Source organism: Neovison vison, chromosome 5, assembly GCF_020171115.1.
Source record: "Neovison vison isolate M4711 chromosome 5, ASM_NN_V1, whole genome shotgun sequence".
Taxonomy (NCBI): Eukaryota; Metazoa; Chordata; class Mammalia; order Carnivora; family Mustelidae; genus Neogale; species Neogale vison.
This window is the reverse complement of record NC_058095.1, coordinates 66695297-66718853: the sequence shown is the minus strand read 5'-3', so window position 1 is coordinate 66718853 and position 23557 is coordinate 66695297. Positions and strand designations below refer to the sequence as shown.

The window sequence follows — 23557 nt, the reverse complement described above, 5'->3', positions numbered from 1 at the left end:
TATGTAAGAAACTAGAAATATCAAATTAAGCACAAAGTTTCAAAGAAGGAATAACAATTAGAGAAGAAATAAATACAGAACAGAAAAACAATGGAAAAATCAATGAAAAGGTTGGTTTTTTTAAGAAGATCAACAGAACTGACCAAACTTTAGCTGGACTAAAATAAAGAGACAACTCAAATAAAATAAAAAATAAACGGAGATATTACAACTGATGCCACAGAACTAAAAGTATCGTAAGACACTTATGAACAATAATATGCCAACAAATTAGATATATGCCAACAACTTAGAAGAAGTAAATTCCTAGAAACATACAACCAACTAAGACTGAATCAACAAGAAACAGGGAAATTGAACATATCTATAATTTGTAAGGAGACTAATTCAGTAATCAAAAACCCTTCCAACAAAGAAAAGCCTAGGAACAGATGGCTTCACTGGTGAATTCTACCATTTAAAGAAAAATGAACAATAATCCTCAAACTCTTTCCAAAAAAATTAAAAATGAACACTTTCAAACTCATTTAATGAGGCTAACAATACCCTAATACCAAAGCCAGGCAAAGACACTATAAGAAAACTACAGAACAAACAAACTGAGGGTTGCCGGGGGAGGAGGGGTAGGGAGAGGGTGGTAGGGTTATGGACATTGGGGAAGGTATGTGCTACGAAGTGTGTAAACCTGGCAATTCACAGACCTGTACCCCTGGGGCTAATAATAAATTATATGTTAATAAAAATTTAAAAAAAAAAGAACTATGGAACAATATCCCTGATAAACATATGTATATATATGTTCATATTATATATATATATATATAAATATAAATCTTCAAAAAAGTATGAGCTAACAGAATTTAACAGTACATTAAAAGCATCACATACCATGACCAAGTGGACAGTCCAACATATGAAAATCAATTATGGTGATATATCATATCAACTTGACAGATGCAGAAAAAGCATTTCAGACAATACAACACTCTTTTGTTATTTAAAACTCTCAACACACTAGGAACAAAAGGAAATTACTTCAACATAATAAAAGCCATATATGGAACTCACAGCTAACATTTTACTCCATCATGAAAAACTGAAAGCTTTTCCTCTAATATTAGGAATAAAGCAAGGACGCCCACTTTTAACCTATTTAACTAGAAGTCTAGCCAAGGCTACTAGGATGGGGAGAGGGGCAGTATCCAAATTGGAAAGGAAGAAGTTACATTATTTCAGTTTGCAGATGACTTTCTCTTACATGTAGAAAACCCTGATGACGCCACAAAAAACTGATAGCTGAATTCAGAGTTACAGATACAAAATCAACATACAAAAATCAGCTGCATTTCTATATACTAACAATGAACTATACTAATCAAAAAGAAAATTAAGGGGATGCCTGGGTGGCTCAGTTGGTTAAGTGACTGCCTTCAGCTTGGGTCATGGTCCCGAGTCCCACATCGGGCTCCTTGCTCGGCAGGGAGCCTGCTTCTCCCTCTGCCTCTGCCTGCCATTCTGTCTGCCTGTGCTTGCTCTCTCTCCCTCTCTCTCTGACAAATAAATAAATAAAATCTTAAAAAAAAAAAAAGGAAATTAAGCAAGCAAATCCACTTACAATAGGAACACAAAGAACAAAATACTTAAGAATTGATTTAACCAAGGAAGTGAAAGATCTATACACTTAAAACTATAACACATTGCTTTAAGAAATTAGAGGGCACAAATAGATGGAAAAACATCCTGTGTTCGTGAAATGGAAGACTTAATATTGTTAAGATGTCACTTCCCAAAACAATCTACAGACTCAACACAACCCCTATCAAAATGTCAGTGGTATTTTTTAACACAAATAGAAAAAAAATCCTAAAATCCATAAGGCATCACAAAGGACCTGAATAGTCAAAGAACTTTGAGAAAGAACAAAAAAGCCAGAGGCATTAAACCTCCTGATTTCAAAAACATTATAAAGCTACAATAATGAAAACAGTATGGTACTAGCATAAAGTACTAGCATAAAGACAGACATACAGACCAAAAGAACAGAACCACAATGAGATATCAATCATCTCATACCTGTTAGGATGATCATTACCAAAAAAAAAAAAAAAAAAAAAAAGTTAACAAGAGTTAGCAAGATGTGGAGAAATTGGAGCCCTCATGCACTGTTGGTGAGAATGTAAAATGGTGTGACCACTGTGGAAAACAGAATGAAGACTCCTCAAAAAAAAGTAACACTTACACCATTTAGGAATGCTACTTCTGGGTATTTATCAACAAACAAACAAACAAAAAAACAAAAAACAAAAAAAACCTGAAATCAGGATCTTCAAGAGATATTTGTACTTCCATTTCATCGCAGCATTATTCACAATTGCCAAGATATAGAAACAACCAAATGTCCATGGACAGATACACGTATAAACAAAATGCGGTACAGACACACAACGGAATATTGTTCAGCCATAAAAAGAAGGAATTACTGCCATATGTGACCACATGAATGAACCTTGAGGACATTATGCTAAATAAAATAAGTTAGTCACAGAATGACAAATCCTGCAGGATTCCACTTATATGCAGTATCTAACAGTCAACCTCACAGAAGCAGAAAACAACAGTAACGGTAGGGGATGGAGGAAGATACAGAGAGCGACTGTTAACAGGTATAAAGTTTCAGATACCCAAAATGACTAAGTTCTAGAGATCTGCTATACAACACTGTATGTATAGTTAACAGTATCGTACCACATATTTAAAAATTTGTTAAGAAGGTAGAGTTCATGTATCTTTTCTTAATACATCAAAAAAAAAAAAAAAGACAAAAGAATTCAAAGAAAAAAGGGAAAGTGCAAGAGTTAGGACAAAAGCTCAGGTCTGACATCAGCCCCAGTACTGCCTCTAATATCCAGAGCTATAAAAAGATATGTTTTGGGGAAGGGAAGTTGTGCTTATGTGTAAATTAATGCTCTCTACAACCAGGGCCTAAATGAAATGTATCCATTGTGAAGATCTGGGCGAACTATTCTGCCTTTAACCAGATATAACATAATCCAATCTAATTTCACTCTCTCACAAACATTTATTGTATAGCCACTATGAGCAAATTGTTAATCAGAACAAAGACACTAGTTTTGTTGAAAACTATCAAAAAGCCTAAAAATCAGAACTTGGGTTGTTTCTCAGTTCTTGCTTTTCCACCACTAAAAACAGCTGCCAATCCCAGACAAATGCTGTAAGAAGTTGTACAGACACTAATGCATTTATTTTCTGGGTGATTAAACTCACCGAAAGAAGTTTTGACACCTTTAAATAAAATATTAACTATATTTCATTTCAGAAACACTGAATGTGGTTACATCCTTCTTTTGGATCAGGAGAATTCAGTTTTCATTTAAGATTAAAAGGACACTGGGGCACGGAGGTGGCTCAGTCAGTTAAGTGTCTGCCTTCAGATCAGATCATGATCCCAGAGTCCTGGGATAGAGCCCCAAGCTGGCCTCCCTGCTTAGTGGGGAGTCTGCTTCTACCTCGACTGTCTCCCCTCTCAGGCTCTTTCCATCTCTCTCTCTCTCTCTCAAAAAAAAAAAAAAAAAAAAAAAAAAAAAATATATATATATATATATATATATATTTTCTTGCTCTCATTCACTGTCTCTCAAATAAATAATGTATATTTTATAATATAATATTATTTATATAAAATTAAGTCAATAAATCAATAAATTATTTTATATTTTATATTATCTATATAAAATTAAATTAATAAATCAATAAATTATTAAATCAATTAAGTCATTAAATAAATCAATAAATTAAATAAATTATTTTATTATAAATCATTTAAAATTAAATTAATAAATTATATTTATATATTTTATTTATTTATTTTATATATTTTTATTTTTATATATTTTAAATATATAAAATATTTCTATTTTATTATATAAATAATTTTTTTAAATTTATTTGAGAGAGAGAGAGTGAACGAGAGCAAGCGAGCATGAGAGGGGGAAGGTCAGAGGGAGAAGTAGACACCCTGTTGAGCAAGGAGCCGGATGTGGAACTTGATCCCCAAACTCCAGGATCATGACCTGCGCTGCTCAACCAACTGAGCCACCTGGGTGCCCCAAAATATAATAAATAAATAAATAAATAAATAAAAAGACTTTTATATATATTTTATATATAATATATATTTAATATATTTCAAACATTTTAATAAATTAATAAGGGAAGTGGGCTTCAGCACAAGGAACGTGCAAGCCTATTAAAGTCACTCAGAGTGGCTACTAAGGAGAATGTGTATTAGCAAAATTAACACATTTATTATTAAGATCAGCTCTTGTTAACCTCCACCTCTTTGCATAAAAATCCTAAAACAAACTCAGTATCTATTTAAATGGAAATACAAAATAACAGTATATCCTAAAGAAGTTACTCAGAAGAAATTACACATCAACTCTGAGCTCTTTTTTTTTTTAATTTTTTATTTTTTTTAATTTTTTTTTTTTTTATTGATTTATTTGACAGAGAGAGATCACAAGCAGGCAGAGAGGCAGGCAGAGAGAGAGAGGAGGAAGCAGGCTCCCTGCTGAGCAGAGAGCCCGATGCGGGACTCGACCCCAGGATCCTGGGATCATGACTTGAGCCGAAGGCAGCGGCTTAACCCACTGAGCCACCCAGGCGCCCCAACTCTGAGCTCTTAATCTCAATCTTTAGCTACAAAAGCCAATAGGCCATTCCAAATTCTTTTTGGTAAAAAGGACCTATTAAGAAAACCCTAGGCTACCTGAGAGTGATACAGGCAAATACAAAAAGGTTTTCAAAGAAAAAGTGAGAGCTGGAACCAGAACGAGGAGAGTAGGCATTTCTATGCTCCAGAAACATTCTAAATACAATCATAAGAGGTGCTGACAGATGGCTACGTTCTGTAGCTCAAGAGGTTTTTTGTTTTGTTTTGTTTTTGTTTTTAAAAGATTTTATTTATTTATTTGACAGAGATCACAAGTAGGCAGAGAGGCAGGCGGCGGGGGGGAGCAGGCTCCCCACTGAACAGAGAGCCTGATGCAGGACTCGATCCCAGGACCCTGAGATGATGACCTGAGCCGAAGGCAGAGGCTTAACCCACTGAGCCACCCAGGCGCCACTCAAGAGGCTTTAATACAATGAAAATAATTATAATAGGAACCACAGAGGCAGATGTTAAGCCACTATCTTCCCAATGTATTTGCTTTTAAGGGGAAAACAGAAAATCCACACGCTGTGACTTGATTTGAAATCCTAAGGAGTAGGTCAAGATGAAATAAGCACACACCACCCAATCTTCCACAGAATGCAACTAAAAACACTGGACAAGTTTATCTGAGGACCTGAAAAAGTAAATGGTGTAGCAGGCAGATAGAGAAAGGAAACCAGAACTCAAAGCACCACTACACCAGGGTCAAGTTCCCCACTTTCTGTTCCTCCGGGATCTCCTAGCCTGGACTCAAAAGCTGACAATGAACACCAGATGCACCAAGAAAAGCTCCAGAGAAGTCTTCTACTTCTGGTCTAAGGAGCAGAAAGGGGACTTTTATAGATAAGGGAGAGAGAGCAAATTTCCAGTACTCTTGTTTCATCCCTTTCACGCTAGTCCGCGTCCCCAGGGAACACCAGGTTAGCAATGCGGGCAATGGCGGCAGCACACAGGCAGGCTCCTAAAGCTCTACAAAGAAACCGTGGTCCCACTAGGAAGAGGAGAATCCCTAGTTCAGGGATCCTCTGTCTTCTCACTGCTTGGCCAGAGACGGACATAGTCATGGAAAGTAAAGCCCCAACTTTTTAGCCAAACAACCAGAAGGTGGGCTCCCCCAGGCGCCAGAAGCCATTAGGGAGACTGCAGAACGGGAAGTTCATGAAAAGCTTACCAAGTTGTATGTGTGCTCCTGAGCTCATACATGAGCTGGGCATGCATGGACTTGACTGTGAGAGCATACCAAAGGATCTGAGAACTAAACTATGACCTTTCCAGACAGGATGCTTGAAGACTTATCATACAAGTAAAATCCAAAAAATGAATGGACTCTTCAACCACAGCTTACAGAATGCTAGCTGGAACTTGTAACCTGACCCTAACCAGGCAAATTTCTTGCTAAAGCAAAAATTCACCATTTTCTACAGGATTTAAACATGACCCACAATCACTGAAGTCAAACTGTCCATAATACAATCAAAATTAACAGCCTTTCAAAACCCCAGAAAATCCCATGATCTCACAAAGGAAAAAGATAAGCATGATACAGATGCTGGAATTATAGAACAAAGTCGTTGTTGCTGTTGTTTTTTAAGAAGCTACTATAGCGGTGCTGCGTGGCTCAGATGGTTAGGTGTCTAGCTCTTATTTCAGCTCAGATCATAATCTCAGGGAAGTGGGATTGACCTTGCATTGGGCTCTGCGCTGAGCGTGGAGTCTGCCTGAGATTCTCTCTCTCCCTCTCCCTCCACCCCTCCCTTTCCCCCAACTGCATGTTCACACACATTCAAACCAAACAATAATAATAACAATAATAATAACCCAAACTTAAAATTCACTGGAAAGACTCAAAGCATGATGAAACGACAGAGGAAAGAATCAGTGAATCCAGAGATAATATGAATAGAAATTTTCCAAGCTAAACAATAGGAAAAAAAATTAGAAAAAGTACAGAACCTCAAGGACCTGCAGGACAATGACAAAGATACAACATTTGCATCATTAATGTCCCAGAAAAAAAGGAAAAAAGTACAGTGCTCCCGAGAATGTGAAGAACAACGGCTGAATATTCACCCTCAAAAGAGCAAAAACCAAACTTCTAAAATCAAAAAGCTTAGTAAGCCTCAAATAGGAAGAAACTCAAAGAAATCCATACCTGAACACTATAACCAAATTGCTGAACATTAAAGACAGGGAAAATATCTCAAAAAACAGCTATAAAAAAGATATTAGGGCGCCTGGGTGGCTCAGTGGGTTAAGCCTCTGCCTTCGGCTCAGGTCATGATCTCGGGGTCCTGGGATCGAGTGCCGCATCGGGCTCTCTGCTCAGCAGGGAGCCTGCTTCCTCCTCTCTCTGCCTGCCTCTCTGCCTACTTGTGATCTCTCTCTGTCAAATAAATAAATAAAATCTTTAAAAAAAAAAAAAGATATTAAGTACAGAGTAATAATGATTCCAAGATTGCAGATTTCTACCAGAAACCACAGAGGCCAGAGGCAGTGAAACACAGTTTTCAAAGTGGTAAAAAAAAAAAAAAAAAAAAAAGAACTACCAACCTAGAATTCTCTATCAAGCAAAAATTCAAAATAAGGAGAAGTCTCAGATGGAAAATAACTGAGAAAATTATCTGATAGCAGTCTTGCTCTAAAAAAAGTGCTAAACGAATTCTTGAGACACTGGTAAAATGGTACCAGAAATAATAACCAAACTTCAGGAACAAAGGAATAGTAACAGCTACAGCAAATATCTAGTTTAAATGTAATCAGCAATTCTTCTTCTAAGTTCTTTAAATTGTGGGGGTTTTCAAGGAAAATAGATGACAAACTATAACATGTGAGCAGGAAGGAAAAGGGACCTAGGTGGCATACTCTACATCCCACTTAACATGATAAAATGCTAATTTTAAGTAGACTGTGTAGGCATGTATACTGTAATCCCTACAGAAACCACTAAAAAACCTATAGAGAGAGATAAAAATCAAGAAATCATAGGGGCCTAGGTGGCTCAGTCAGTTGGGTATCTGCTTTTGGCTCGGGTCACGATCTCAGGGTCCTGGGATCAAGCCCCATGTCAGGCTCCCTGCTCAGCAGAGACTCTGCTTCTTCCCCACAGCTTCTGTGTGCTCTCTCTCCTCTCAAATAAGTAATCTTTTAAAAAAATTCATAAATTGTTAGAAAAAGGAAAACATCAAACAATCCAAAATAAAGAAGAGAATAGAAAAACCAAAGGATGGGAAACAAAGGGAATAAAGAAAAAAAATAAATGGGAGACCTAAATCCAAATACATTAATAATTATACTTAGTATCATTACATATGTTATATTAACAAGCAGGAGTAATTATATATTATAATGTGAGTAATCATGTTAAAAAATATACCACATAAACACCAATCAGATTAAACTGAAGTAGCTATATAAATCAGACAGCAGATTATTTTTGAACTTAGAACAAGTGAAGTTACCACAAAGAAGAACATTACATAATGATAAAAGATTTGATTCACCAAGAAGATATAATGTACAATGTACACACCTAAGAACAGAGCCTCAAAATACATGCAAAAATGGATAGAAGTGAAAATACAATTGGAAAACCCCACAATTATGGTTGGAGACTTCAACACTCTTCTCTCAGTAACGGCTCTTCTCTCAGTAACGGATATAGAAAGCATACAAAGTATCAGCAAGGATACAGAAAAACGGAACATAATCATCAACCAACTCAATCTAACTGACATTTATAGAAAACTATAGAACAGCAGAACATAATTCTTCTTACTGTATGTGAGATATTCACCAAGACAAACCATATCCTAGACCATTTAAAAATTTTAACAAATTTAAAATGACTGAAATAGTACTTTTTTTAGAGTATGTTTTCTGACCATAATAGAATTAAAACAATAACGGAAAGATAACAGGGCAAAAATTCCCCAAACATGTAAAAATTAAACATTTCTAAATGATCATGGGCAAAAGAGTAAGATATAAGGGAAATGAGACATTTAATTTTTGCTCAAGGTATCAGAATTTGCAGGGTATAGCTAAAACAGTGATTAGAAGGAAATTTGTATGGGCGCTGGGTGGCTCAGTGGGTTAAGCCTCTGCTTTCGGCTCAGGTCATGGTCTCGGGGTCCTGGGATCGAGCCCCGCATCAGGCTCTCTGCTCGGCGGGGAGCCTGCTTCCTCCCTCTCTCTCTAAGGAAATTTGTACCATAACATGCTCATCTTTTTTTTTTTTTTTAAGATTTTATTTATTTATTTGACAGAGAGAGAGTGATCACAAGGAGGCAGAGATGCAGGCAGAGAGAGAGGGGGAAGCAGGGTCCCTACTGAGCAAAGAGCCTGATCCCAGGACTCCGGGATCATGACCTGAGCCGAAGGCAGAGGCTTAACCCACTGAGCCACCCAGATGCCCCTATATTACATGCTTCTCTTAAAGAATGATCTCAAATAAACCATCTAAGTTTCTCTAAGAAATGAGAAAAAGGGGGCACCTGGGTGGATGTTGGGATTGAGCTCGGTGTTGGACTCTCTGCTCAGCAGGGAGCCTGCTCCCCCCCGCATCCCGCCTGCCTCTCTGCCTACTTGTGATCTCTGTCAAATAAATAAAATCTTAAAAAAAAAAAATGAGAAAAAGAGTAAAATAAATTCAAAGCATGCAGGAGGAGAGAAGTAACATAACAGAAAATCCATGAAACTGAAAACAGGAAAAAGGAGAAAAACTAATTAAATCAAAAGCTGGTTCTCTGAAAAAGACAGATTAAACCATTATGTATACTGGCAAAGAAAAAAGATGCTACAATTACCAACACCAGGAATGAAAAAGAGATTAGCACTACAAACTCAAGATTAAAAAGACAGTAAGGCCATGCTAGATAGTTACATGCCCATAAATTCAACAATTCAATGAAATTAACAATTCCTTGAAAAGCACAGACTACTAACACATTCACTCAGGAAGAAACAGATAACCTGAATGGTCCCATGCCTATAAAAGAACTTGAATTCATAGTTTGAAATGTTCTGAAAACACAACACAACAAAACAAATGCAGGCCCTTGCAAATTCTACCAAACATTTAAAGAAGAAGTAATAACAATTCTACATGATCTCTTCCAGAAAATAGAAGAGGTGGGAAAACTTCCCAACTCATTTCTGGGGGGCCAACATCACACTGATACTAAAACCAGACAAAAGCAGTACCAAAAAAGCCACACAAGGTAGAGTACTAACCACTACACAACCACGGCCCAAAAAAGCCACAGACCAAAGTCATCATAAACATAAATGCAAAAATGCTCAACAAAATTTAGAAAATCAAATCTAGCAACAAGTAAAAAGAATAATACACCACAACCAAATGGAGCTCACCCTTGAAATGCAAGCTTATTCAAATTTTTAAAAGTCAATCAATTATGATCCACCATATTAACAGACCAAAAAACAAAACAAAACAAAAAACAAAAAACACAAGGAAAACCATAAGGTCATATCAAACACACAAAAAACATAACAAACTGCAACATCATTCATGATTCAAACAACTCTCAGGAAGCCATTAAGAGGAGCAAACTTCATCAATCTGATTAAGGGCATTGACCAAAAAACCCACATGGCTAACCTCATACTTAAAGTAAGTGAAAGACTGAATGCTTTCCCTTCAAGATCAAGAAGACAAGAATATTCATTCTCACCACTTACAAAAAGTCCTAGCTAGTGCAGTATGGCAAGGGGAAAAAAAAAAGATCGGAAATGAAGAAATAACACCATTCTAGCCAAAAACAACATCAATGTCAACATACAAAATTTCAAGCATTCTACAGAAAAGCTGCTAAAATAACTGAGTTCATAAGGTCACAGAATAGAAGGTTAATATATAAAAATCAATCATATTTGTAAATACTGGTGATGTAAAATTAGTAACAAAAATTTTTTAAAATATCACTCACAAGAGCACCAATAAGAAATATTTGGATATAAATTCAATAAAACATATGAAGGATCTATATGCTGAAACCTACACAATGCTAAAAAAGACAAAGACTTAAGAAAATAAAGACATACCATGTCCATGGATTTTAAGACCTAATACAGTTAAGATATAAATTCTTCCCAAACTGACCTATGGATTGAACGCAATTCAATAAAAATTCCACCAGGATTCCCTTGTAGATATAAGTAAGATTACACTTAAAAAAAAAAAAAAAAAGGAAGAAGAAGAAAAACCAGAACAGACAAAACAATTTAGAAAAAGAACAAACTTGGAGGAGTCATACTAACCAATTTAAAGATTTACTGTAAAGCTACAGGAATCAAAGACAGTGGGTATTAGTTAAGGAATAAACACATATATCAATGGAACAGAACAAGTCCTTAAACAGAATATGGTGCAGGTACAAACGGAACTCAATGAAGTAAGAGTTATCTTTTCAATTAGTGGTGTTGCAACAACTGGGCATCCATACACCAAAAAAAAAAAAAAAAAGAAAAAAAAAATACACACACACACACACACACACCCCCCAATACAAAAAAACTTGACCTAAGCCTAACACCGTATACAATATTAACTCAAAACAGACCATACATCTAAATACGAAGTACAAAACCATAATACTTTTAGAAGAACACAAAGGAGAAAATCTTCATGAACTTAAATTGGGCAAAAAGTTCTTAGGATTCAATTCCAAAGAAAAAAGAAAACAAAAAGAAAAGAAAAAAGCAGGTAAGTTAGACTTAATCAAAAAAGTCCTTTGTTTTGTGAAAGACACTATTAAGAGAATGAAAAGCCAAGCTATAAACTAGGAGAAAACATTTACAAATCACATAACCAATAAAGGTTTTACACCCAGAACGCAAAAAGAACTCTCAAAATTCAATAATAAAACAAACAATCCAATAAAGTGTGTGGGCCTATGGAAGTCTGTTGCTGTCACTATAATACAGTTTATTGTTTTTGGAAGCTTTTTGTTTTGGTGATAGTTTATTTCAATAAAAAATAGAAATAGTGGGCGCCTGGGTGGCTCAGTGGGTTAAGCCGCTGCCTTCGGCTCAGGTCATGATCTCAGGGTCCTGGGATCGAGTCCCGCATCGGGCTCTCTGCTCAGCAGGGGGCCTGCTTCCCTTCCCCTCTCTCTGCCTGCCTCTGCCTACTGTGATCTCTGTCTGTCAAATAAATAAATAAAATCTTAAAAAAAAAATAGAAATAGTGGAATCATTAAAGGAGTACTAGTTGTTTTACTTTTAGAATTTTTATGCAGTAGATTTGGCCTTTTTTGATGTATACTTGTACAAATTTTAAAATTTGCATAGATTCCTGGTGAAAACATAAAATGGTACACCCAATCTACAAAACAGTCTGACAGTTTCTTAACATTTTCAACACACACTACCTATTCCAGCAAACCTATTAGTAGGTATTGACCATAGAGAAAAAAATTTTGTCCACACAAAAACCAGTACACAAATGTTTATAGCAGCTTTTTAAAGATTTTATTTATTTATTTGACAGAGAGAGACACAGAGAGAGAGGGAACACACAAGCAGAAGGAGTGGGAAAGGGAGAAACAGGCTTCCAGCCAAGCCGGGAACCAGATTTCCGTCTCAATTCCAAGACCCTGGGATCATGACCTGAGCCCAAGGCAGACACTTAATGACTGAGCCACCCAGGTGCCTTTAGAGCAGCTTTATTCATAATCATCAACAGGTGGAAACAATCCAAATGTCACTCAGCAGGTGAATGGATGGTACATCCATACAATGGAATATAACTTAGCAATTAAATGCAACAAACTGTTGACAGAATATGATAAATATCAAACCATCACACTGACCGAAAGAAGTCAGTCTCAGTGACTACATAGATAAATTCACTTGTATGGCATTCCAGAAAAGGCAAAACTAGAGTCAGAGAATAATAGATCAGTGGTTGCCAAGTCCTGGGATAGAGGAGTATTTAACTATAAAGGTCAGAGAATTGTTCTTATGCTGACTGTGATGGCAGTTACAGGAATCTATGCAAGTGTTAAAATTCATGCAAGTATACATCAAAAAAGGTCAAATCTACTGCATAAAAATTTTTAAAGTAAAACAACTAGTACTCCTTTAATGATTCCACTATTTCTATTTTTTATTGAAATAAACTATCACCAAAACAAAAAGCTTCCAAAAACAATAAACTGTATTACAGTGACAGAAACAGACTTCCATTTCCAGAAACAGGCCAGACTAAATGTTCAAAGAAATTCTTCTCAATACCGAATTCTCCCAAGACCTTTTTTGATACACTTAAAAAGTGTATCAGAGTTTGTGGTAAAGTAAGGGAAACAATAATAGTTCAGAATTCAGAATCTGGGTTTTGTTTGTTTTTACAGAGGGAATGCACTAGGCATCTATATATATATACATATATATGTTAATATTCTTAGCAATATGAGGGACAACATCACATAATCAAACATTCATATTTCTGCAGTTAGTTCACACCAGTTTCAGGTCAAGTTTTTTCATTTAAAAAATAACGTGTAAGGGACGCCTAGGTGGCTCAGTGGGTTAAAGCCTCTGCCTTCGGCTCAAGTTGTGATCCCAGGGTCCTGGAATCGTGCCCCACGTCAGGCTCTCTGGAGAGCAGAGAGCCTGCCTGCTTCCTCCTCTCTCTCCCTGACTGACTCTCTGACTACTTGTGATCTCTGTCTATGAAATAAATAAATAAAATATTTTTTAAAAAGTAACATTTTTAAAACATATATTTTTAAAAAATAAATCAAGTATTTTTTAAAAATAAATAAATAAAATATTTTTTAAAAGTAACATTTTTAAAACATATATTTTTAAAAAATAAATCAAATATTTTTTAAAAATAAATAAATAAAATATTTTTTAAAAAGCTTTCTGGATTTCTAAATTGCAGATAAGGAAATCGTGGACCTGCAGGAGCCAGTGCAAATCAAGATGGGCAAAGTGCCAGACAGGCAGCGCAGTCACCTGGGAAAACCAGCAATGCCAAGAGACTTGAAGTGTGCACTTTCAAGGGCAATTGCTCAGGGCCCAAACAGGGTAGAAGATTAGACCAAAATCATGCCAAAGGCCCTAAGAGTTTGCCTGAAAAACCCAAAGACCAAATGTATTTTAAGTGGTACCAGGAAGGTAGTGAAGTTGGCCCCAGATGCAAGGCAAAAGCAAATGCCAATATACTCATAACCCAATTTATTTACTTTTATTTTTTTTTTCCTGGAATAACCCAATTTAAACAGCGTTCTCAAAAAATTCCCACAGAGGGGCACCTCGGTGGCTCAGTGGGTTAAAGCCTCTGCCTTCAGCTCAGGTCATGATCCCAGGGTCCTGGGATTGAGCCCCACATCGGGCTCTCTGCTCAGCGGGGAGCCTGCTTCCTCCTCTCTCTCTCTGCCTGCCTCTCTGCCTACTTGTGATCTCTGTCAAATAAATAAATAAAATCTTTAAAAAAAAAAATTCCCACAGAAAAAAATCCAAAATCCATGTTCAGACAGCCAAAAACCACTAAAATCACAAGCGACCAAGAGTGTGAATCTGAAGAAACAAATAGTGAACCAGATTCAAAAAACCTACAGATATTAGAATCATCAGATGATGAATATATGTTTAAACTTAAAGAAATACAAAATAGGCTGAGAAGTGGGATGAAGGGATAAAGGAACAAGAAACTGAAAATTGACCAGGCAAATTTGAATTAAATATCTAGAAATACTAACGTTTAGATAGAAAAAATTGTAAACTGATTCAACAGCAGATTAGACCCATCTTAAGAGACAATAAATGAAAAAAAAAAGACAATAATGAACTAAAACACAGATCTGAAGAAATGATCATCAATGTAAAAAAGCTACAAACAATATAGTTTTAGGCATATGACATTCTGGAAAAGGTAAAACTATGGAGACAGTAAGATTAATGGTTCTCAGGGATTAGCAGGTAGGAAGAGATGAAAAGGCAAAGTATGGACAGTTTTTAGGGCAGTAAAAATACTCGTAACACCATAACAATGGACCCATGCCATGGTGTATTTGTGGAAAGCCATTGAATGCACAGCACAAAGAGTGAAACCTGATGTAAACTGTGGACTGTGGGTGACTATAGCGTGTCTGGGTAGGTTCAACAACAGCAACAAATGTGCCGCTCTGGTGGCGGACATGGAAGATGGGGGTGGCAGGTCTATATATGTGAGGGGGCCAAGAGTATACAGGAAATTGCTCTACCCTCCTCTCAATTTTGCTGTGAACATAAATTGCTCTGAAAAGGGGCACCTGAGTGACTCAGTCAGTTAAGCATTTGCCTTGGGCTCAGGTCATGATCTCAGGGTCCTAGGATTGAGACCCCAGTGGGGAAGGGCTCTCTGCCTACTGGGGAGTCTGCTTCTCCTTCTCTCTGCTCATGGTCTCTCTTGCTATCTCTGTCGCTGTCTCTCTCAAATAAGTAAGTAAAATCTTAAAAAAAAAAAAAAAAAAAGGAAAATTGCCCTAAAAAAATAAAGTGTTACGGGGTAGGGGGTGGGGGGAGAAAAGAAAAAACAAACAAAGAAAAAACAAAAAAGAATCACCTAGGGACGCCTGGGTGGCTCAGTTGGTTAAGTGGCTGCCTTTGGCTCAGGTCATGATCCCAGCGTCCTGGGATCGAGTCCCACATCGGGCTCCTTGCTTGGCAGGGAGCCTGCTTCTCCCTCTGCCTCTGCCTGCCATTCTGTCTGCCTGTGCTCGCTCTCTCTTACAAATAAATAAAAATCTTAAAAAAAAAAAAAAAAAAAAAGAATCACCTAGCTCTACGAGAAGCAAAGAACAGATAAGATGAAGACAGGAAAAAACATGGAGGCTGTCGAATCAGAATTCCAGAAGGTGATAATTGAAAAATTAAGAGAGTGTAACTTTCAAATGAACAGAGAAGAAATAAAGAGGTGCTGTTGTTGAAATACTGATTTTAACTCAAGCTCCCTGCTCACTTCATAATCCGAGGTACATTACTTAACTATCCTAAACCATAGGGGCGCCTGGGTGGCTCAGTGGTTAAATCCTCTGCCTTCAGCTCAGGTCATGATCTCAGGGTCCTGGGATCGAGCCCCGCATCAGGCTCGCTGCTTGGCAGGGAGCCTGCTTCCTCCTCTCTCTCTGCCTGCTTGTGATCTCTGCCTGTCAAATAAATAAATAAAATCTTTAAAAAAAAAAACCCTATCCTAAACCATGGTTTCTCATTTGTAAAATGGGGCAATAATGCTGACCTCAGAGGTGGTATGGCCATTAGGTGAAATCTGAGTATAGCACTTGGCACAGAACCCAATAAATGTCACCTGTTGGCAATTAAAAAATAATTTTACCTATGAAGCAGACAGTAAGTTGGTAGCAAATTAAGAATGAGATGAAAATGAAATAAGCATCCCTGGATAATGGTTTGATTTCTAAATCTCTGGAAGGCAGAGGCAGGATTCAACCCTTCTTCATTTGTTAATTCTGCAAAAGAGCCTTCGGAGAGGATCCAATTTTTGTCTGTATCCCTGCTGTTCCTTCTTCAAACACCAATCCTTCTCCAGGACATTCTCCAAATCCTTCCAAATTTGCAAGTGGGTGTGAGAGAAAACTATTCTAATGCTTTTATTCCTTGCCTCAAGTTCTACTTTATAAACTGATTAAACAAAGAGGATAAAGAGAGATAAGAAAACCACATACTTACTTTTCATTAATTTTCCTGATAATTCCTTCAGTGGTGAAGAGGGACTATTTCTACTGGCTACTAGAAGTCTAGAGGAGGATTCTTGGATTTCCATGGAAACTGGATGCGTTCCTGTTCTGGCCATTTCAAGATGGAGAGAATGGGCACTGTCACATTCCCGGGAAAGCAGCAAGTGATTCTGAATGTTGCTAGTTCTATTGTTCAGGTCAATTCCTTCGGATTGAGTCATAAGCAGTTGAGCTGAGCTTGAATCCTCCAATCGCTTGTCAAGAGACTCAGTTAAAAAAGATGTTGCAGTTTCATGCTTCTTAGATGGAGAGACAGGCTCAGCCAATGCACTCTGCTTCACGGTGTTGAGACTGTGTGCTCTTATTCGGGACCAAGTTGTAGAGTGAAAACTTTCAGCTTCTAACCAAAATTTAACCAAATGCTCCATTCGCCGAAGTTCCATGAATTGAATAAAATAAGGGAGAACAACAGTGTCATGCAGGACTTGTTCAAGAGTCTTTGAAAGACTTGATTTGGTCTCTTGAGTCTGGTAGTCCAGACAAGATCTGCCTGAAAAAAGCAAAAGATTAGCAGTTCAGTAACAAATAATTTAAGATTAATAGATTAGTCAGCCACAATCAGCTTAGTGGCACCAGAATTCTTGAATAAAAGTTTACTTCCCGGGTGCCTGGGTGGCTCAGTGGGTTAAAGTCTCTGCCTTCAGCTCAGGTCATGATCCCAGGGTCCTGGGATCGAACTCCGCATTGGGCTCTCTGCTCAGCAGGGAGCCTGCTCCCTCCTCTCTCCGCCTGCCTCTCTGCCTACTTGTGATCTCTCTCTGTCAAATAAATAAATAAAATCTTTAAAAAAAAAAGTTGGAGCGCCTGGGTGGCTCAGTGGGTTAAAGCCTCTGCCTTCGGCTCGGGTCATGACCCCGGGGTCCTGGGATCGAGCCCCGCGTCGGGCTCTCTGCTCTGCGGGGAGCCTGCTTCCTCCTCTCTCTCTCTTTCTCTCTCTGCCTGCCTCTCTGCCTACTTGTGGTCTCTGTCTGTCAAATAAATAAATAAAATCTTAAAAAAAATAAAAAATAAAAAATAAATAAAAAGTTTACTTCCCTAGCAATTTAATGAATATAAAGAACTAGAAATACTGTCACTGTGACTGCTAAACAGGCAAAGAAACAAGTGTTCGAACTTAATTCAACTATTAAAAAGCTCTTTAATTCAATTATTCTTATCTGACTTTTATGGCAGTTCAGACCATGGAAATTCTTGGGGAAAAAAAATCTTATGAAACTAGTACCAAAGAAAAGCGGCCAATAAAAATATGAAAATATATTCCATCTAATTAAAAATGCCAGAAGAGCAAATTAATATAAATTTTTGTCTTTCAAACTGGAAGATGTTTTTTCAAAAAATAATAATAAAACCCAACAAAGGCACAGCAGAACAGGCAACACTGTCACCCACTGATGATGAAAATAAAAAATAACAAAACCTCTTTGGAAGAACATTCAGTAACAGAGAGCAAAGCTTTAAAAATCTGCATGACTGGGCGCCTGGGTGGCTCAGTGTGTTAAGCAGCTGCCTTCGGCTCAGGTCATGATCTCAGGGTCCTGGGATCGAGTCCCGCATCGGGCTCTCTGCTCAGCGGGGAGCCTGCTTCCCCCTCTCTCTCTCTGCCTGCCTCTCCATCTGCTTGTGATTTCTCTCTGTCAAATAAATAAATAAAATCTTAAAAAAAAAAAAAAGCACCTGCATGATTTCGCAACCCAGTAACGCCACCTCTAGGAACTTTTCCTGAAGAAAAATTGTCCATGAGTGCATGGCCAGAAAAATGTTACCAATACTCAGTGTTTGTTACAACAGAATAAAGAGTAGCTCTGGAATTTTTATCTTGAGAAATAAAACTAAACTTACCAAAATTTAATAAAAATAAGTTCATTGTATATGTAACTAAATTTAGGTTACGATTATAACCACAAACTATTAGAATAAACAAAAACATTTTTTTTAACATTTAAAGCATTGACATTTTGAGGTCCAGCTTCATAAAATTAGCAGGGTTTGATCAATTTTTCAAAATGGCTTTTCTTAATCCTTTGATATTCAAATTATTTTCTTTTGAAACACTTCATGTGTTATCCTTGCCGGCTGTCTCTCTCTCTTTTTTTTTTTTCTTTTTTTTTCCAAGAGAGAGGGCGCGAGTGAGCAAACACAGCCCAACCCAACACCGGCTCTAATCTCATGACCCTACCTGAGCTGAAATCAAGAGTGGGGTGCTTAACTGACTGTGCTACCCAGGCGCCTCCTGGGTGTCTCATGTTCAAGGTTAACCAGTACATCTCTGTCAACCTCCCTTTCTTGAACTTCACAAGATTCTGATCCTTTGCAAGATTTACCAATTTTTAAATTAAAATTCTAATTCTGAGATAATGGTAAGTTCAAATACAACAATAAGATACAATACAGGGAGATCCCATGTACCCTTTACCGAGGTTCCCTAAGGTAACATCTTACATTACCATATTACAGTATCACATCAAGGTACTGATGTTGCTACAACCACCAATCTTACTCTGATCTTCCCATTTCACCTGTACACACCTGTGGACTTCATTCCATGCAAGGGAATCTATGCAACTTTACCCTGGGTAACTGCCAAGTTACTGAACAGTTCCAATGCCACATGGATGCCTCATGTGGCCTTTTGTAACCACCTCCTCCATTCCTCGGTCCTGGCAAACACTACTCTATCCTTCATTTCTCTAATTTTGTCATTTCAAAAATATTATACAAATGGAATCCTACTGCGCATAACCTTTTGGGACTGGCTTTTGACGCTCAGCACAATTCCCTTGGGACTCACCCAAGTTGTGAGGTAAATCAATAGTGTGCTCTTCTTCATGGCTGAGCAGTATTCTGTGGTATGCAAGTACCAGTGTGTCTAACCACTCACTCGATGCTGCAAGACAGCCGGTTTTCGGCTTTTAAGCTGCTATGGACATCGGGGTACAGGCTTTTGTGGGAATGTAAGTTTCCACTTCTCTAGGATAAAAGCTGAAGAGTGCAACTGCAGGGTCATATGACATCTGCACGTTCTGCTCCACAAGAAACACCAAACTATTTTCCAGAGTGCCTGTACCATTTCACATCCCCACCAGCAACACAGGTGTAATCCAGTAAAACTTACAATTTTACTTTGTGATCAATACAAATGCTGTTTGCAGTGTACTGCTGAGTGTGGCCCACAGACACTCTGACATCTTTGAAGATATACAACTGTTAAGCAAATAGGTCAAAAGACGGGCTAATTTAATTAGACATCAATTTATTCACTTTTCTTTCAATTTATGATGCCATGACACACAACTTTTATGAAGTGCAGAACTGTGGGTAACGAAAATTCGATCTCCTTCATATCTTTTTTGGGGGCAGGGGGGAAGAAGTTATTTTAACATAGTAGGGATCCTATTACACTCACTGTTATGTGACCTGCTTTTTGCACTTTAACCTTAGATATTTCTCTAGGTCATCTTCGGACTTTTAAATGGCTCCCTAATATTCCAGATGCGGGTACACCACAATGTATCAACTTCTCCATTGCCAGATATGTACATGTTGTTCCTCATTTTTTGCTTTCACAAATAACACTGCAATAAAAGCTTTATACATACTTGCATCTACATCTTTTGGCATATATGTGACTACCTCTGAGGGCTAGATCTTCTATTTTACATTCTGATAACTACTTCCACACCGCCTTCCAAAAAAATCTTCATCAATCTACACTTCCACTAAATAGGACTGGCTATTTCTCTTCATCTCCGTTACCATTCAAATTGGCAAACTTTAAAGATTTGCTGATGTGTTAGGGAGAACATTAACTCATTACTTAAATTTGCAATTTCCTGAGTATGAGTGAAATGAGGCATCTTGTTCATATAATTAGTGGTTAAATGTATTTCTTCTTCTGGAAATGGCACTTTTTTTTTTTTTTTAAACTGAGAATGCTTTATATTTTTTGCTTATGGGAACGTAGTAGAGTATCATTTGTTATACTTGTAGCTGTTATTTTTATTTACTTTTTAAATTTTATTTATTTTTTTATAACATTTTATTTATTCATTTGACAGTGACAGAGACAGCGAGAAAGGAAACATAAGCAGGGGAAGTAGGAGAGGAAGAAGCTGGCTTCCCGCCGAGCAGGGAGCCTAATGCGAGGCTCGATCCCAGGACCCCGGGATCATGACCCGAGCCGAAGGCAGACACCTAATGAATGAGCCCCCAGGTGCCCCAAATTTTATTTTAAGAAGGCTCCATGCCTAATGTGGGGATCAAACTAACAACCCACAGATCAAGAAACACATGCTCTTATCTTAAATACATTTTTCCAAAGCACATTCCCATTATACAGTTCTAGTATCCTCCAGCAAGAGTTTCCCATAACACACTCAATCCTTCCTACTAGAAGTTAACAAAAAGTGAGTCACTTACCCAGGTCGCCAAAATGAGCAGCCTCCATGTGGCTTGGCTGCTTCTTAAGTGTTGCTGTCCTGCTACTTGAAAAGGAGTCCATGTTGGCAGAAATGGCATTGATTGCAACATGACTTGGTCCTGCTGCCTCCAGCAAGGCATGATTTTTAGTGCTTTTTTGTGGGGAATGTACAGATATTGAAGCTATAATTTGGGGGGAAAAAAAGGTTAAAAATTAAACATAATTTGATAGCCTAAAAATGTCTCATAAAGGACTTTAAGAGAACTTTAAAAATTAAATTTTGTAACACCTCCCTTAAGCATACACGCTCAACAAAAAATACTTACAGGACAGGGAATCAAGCAGCAGAAAACTGGAAAGCAATGTCCTATTATTATTTATAACTCTCAAAATACTGTGCCAAAAACGGAACTTAAAACAAGAGATGTTTCTTTGAGAACGTCTACTGATGACAGAAAGTACCAAAGCCAGAAAACATTCTGATATATGGACCTTTTCAATTCCTTAATCCTTTCTGTCCAAGGAACAAAACTAAAACTTGTGAAATGGGGTAAAAATGAGAAAAACATTCTTCAGAATACTTATTTTATTTTATTTTTTTGTCAGAGGAAGAGAGAGAGGGAGTGCACAAGCCGGGGGAAACAGCAGGCTGAGGGAGAAGCAGGCTCCCTGCTCACTAGGAAGCCCAATGTGGGACCCCATCCCAGGCCCCTGGGATCATGACCTGAACTGAAGGCAGATGCTTAAGCCACCCAGGCATCCCCTTATTTTACTTTTTAATTGGGTAACAAAATTTCTCTAATGAAAAACATTTATGATCAAGGTTCAAGCTGCTTAGAGATAAAGCACACTTAAAAAATTCACAAAACACATTTTCCTTAGTAGTCTGAAGAAATGGCCTATTGACGTCAGAATAAAGAAATTACCCATTTGCTAACAGGAAATAAGCAACTCAGTATTACAATACTGTCAAAGTAGTCCTCTGACCTTGTTGCTACAGCTGGATCAGCATTCAAACTCTATTTATTCCATACAAATATTAAAGACTCTTAGTAAAGGTTTTTAAAAAGTGTTGGCCTAGCGCATTGCTATAGCAAGGACAGAAGGGACACCTGGGTGGTACAGTCGGCTAAGCGTCTGCCTTCTGCTCAGGTCATGATCCCAGAGTCCTGGGACGCAGTTCCATACACAGAGCTTCCTGCTCTGTGGGGAACCTGCTTCTCCCTCTGCCTGCTACTCTCCCTGCTTGTGCTCTCTAACAAATAAGTAAAATCTTAAAAAAGAAATTTTTAAAAATGCCCACCATGTCGGAAATAGTCTCCTTCCCTGACTCCTCCTCCTGAGGCTCTCTGCTCTTTTATTCTTTTTGCTAGAAACATTTACTCTCAAACCTTTTAATTATTACTAGAGCCAACTTTTCTGAAAAGATTATTTAAACCTGTAAGTACTCCTCTTTTTCCCCCACAAATAAACTTGAGACCCTGACACATCTGTTAAAATAAACAAAACCAGATAAAATAGGTACCTATTTTAGATACCTATCTATCTAAACAGATATCTAAAGGAGATTTTTAAAGAGTTATTAGGGGACGTCCGGGTGGCTCAGTCATTAAGCGTCTGCCTTTGGCCCAGGCCATAATTCCAGCATCCTGGGATTGAGCCCCACTCCGGGCTCCCTGCTCGGTGGGGAGACTCCTTCTCCCTCTCACACCGCCATCCTGCCCCTGCTTGTGTTCCCTCTCTCACTATGTCTCTCTCTGTCAAATAAATAAATAAATACATTAAAAAACAAAACAAAACAGTTATTAGTAACTCTGGTTGACTCAAGGGGAACGTCTCACTCACACTCTGGACCTCTCTGCAGCAGCTCTTAGGGTACACTTCTATGGAACTGGAGCCCCAGGGAGTAAGCCCTGACCTGCATCTGACACCTGGCCTTTGATTTGGGCTTGGGGCCTATTAATTCCTTACCGCTAGCTATTCTCACTTTGACTTGACCATATCAAGACCAATTTGTCCAAATACCAAACTCACCGCATCTTCTTCCAAACTAATGCTCCTATTCAATTTCCCTATCTCTGCTCAACCTGCCAGTCTCCAAAGCTCAGAATCATGGGCCCATTCTTTTTCACTCTACATGTTTACCTAAGATTGGTTGATTTTTTCTTAAAGATATTATACATCTACTTACATGTTTATTATCAACACCACACCCTTAATACAGGCTTTTCTGTATTACAGCAAAAGGACTTCTCTGGTTTCCATCCTATAGAACTCTTCCAGACTTACCTTTCATAAATACCCTATATAAAGCATCAACATCCTACTCAAAGCCTACAGGCTCCCTATGTTCTCTGTCTAAACTCTCTGTTCTGGTCTCTAAGGTCCTTACAACTGGGTATCAATCTTCTGTGAAAATACACCCTTACTTGTCTGAAGGTCCCTTTGCCCAATATATATACTCAAAGAAGAGGCTGGGCCGTTAGGGAAAAGAGAAAGAACTGCCTCTTTCACTCAAATCCTTATTATTCAACTTTTATATAGATTAAGTCCCATTTCTACAAACCCTTCCCCACACTTCAAAAACCATTTGCTGATCTCAAATTCCTCTGAACTCCTCACAATATTTCATCTAACTAAGCC

At 37.8% G+C, this 23557-nt stretch overlaps 1 protein-coding gene across 8 annotated transcripts in view; it reads right to left on the bottom strand.

The window, feature by feature from the left end:
- The window catches only part of AKAP10 (A-kinase anchoring protein 10), an 81660-nt gene that overhangs the window by 43947 nt on the left and 14156 nt on the right, over positions 1-23557 (bottom strand). For all 8 annotated transcript variants that reach the window (XR_006384625.1, XR_006384626.1, XM_044249220.1 and 5 more), the window contains exons 3-4: positions 20914-21096; positions 16430-16987 (exon numbers count right to left, since the gene is read on the bottom strand). Coding sequence is in view for 6 of the 8 variants with exons in the window: in XM_044249220.1 (XP_044105155.1) it covers positions 16430-16987; positions 20914-21096 (741 nt within the window). In the remaining 2 variants the exon portion in view is untranslated. The remainder of the gene's footprint in view (positions 1-16429; positions 16988-20913; positions 21097-23557) is intronic.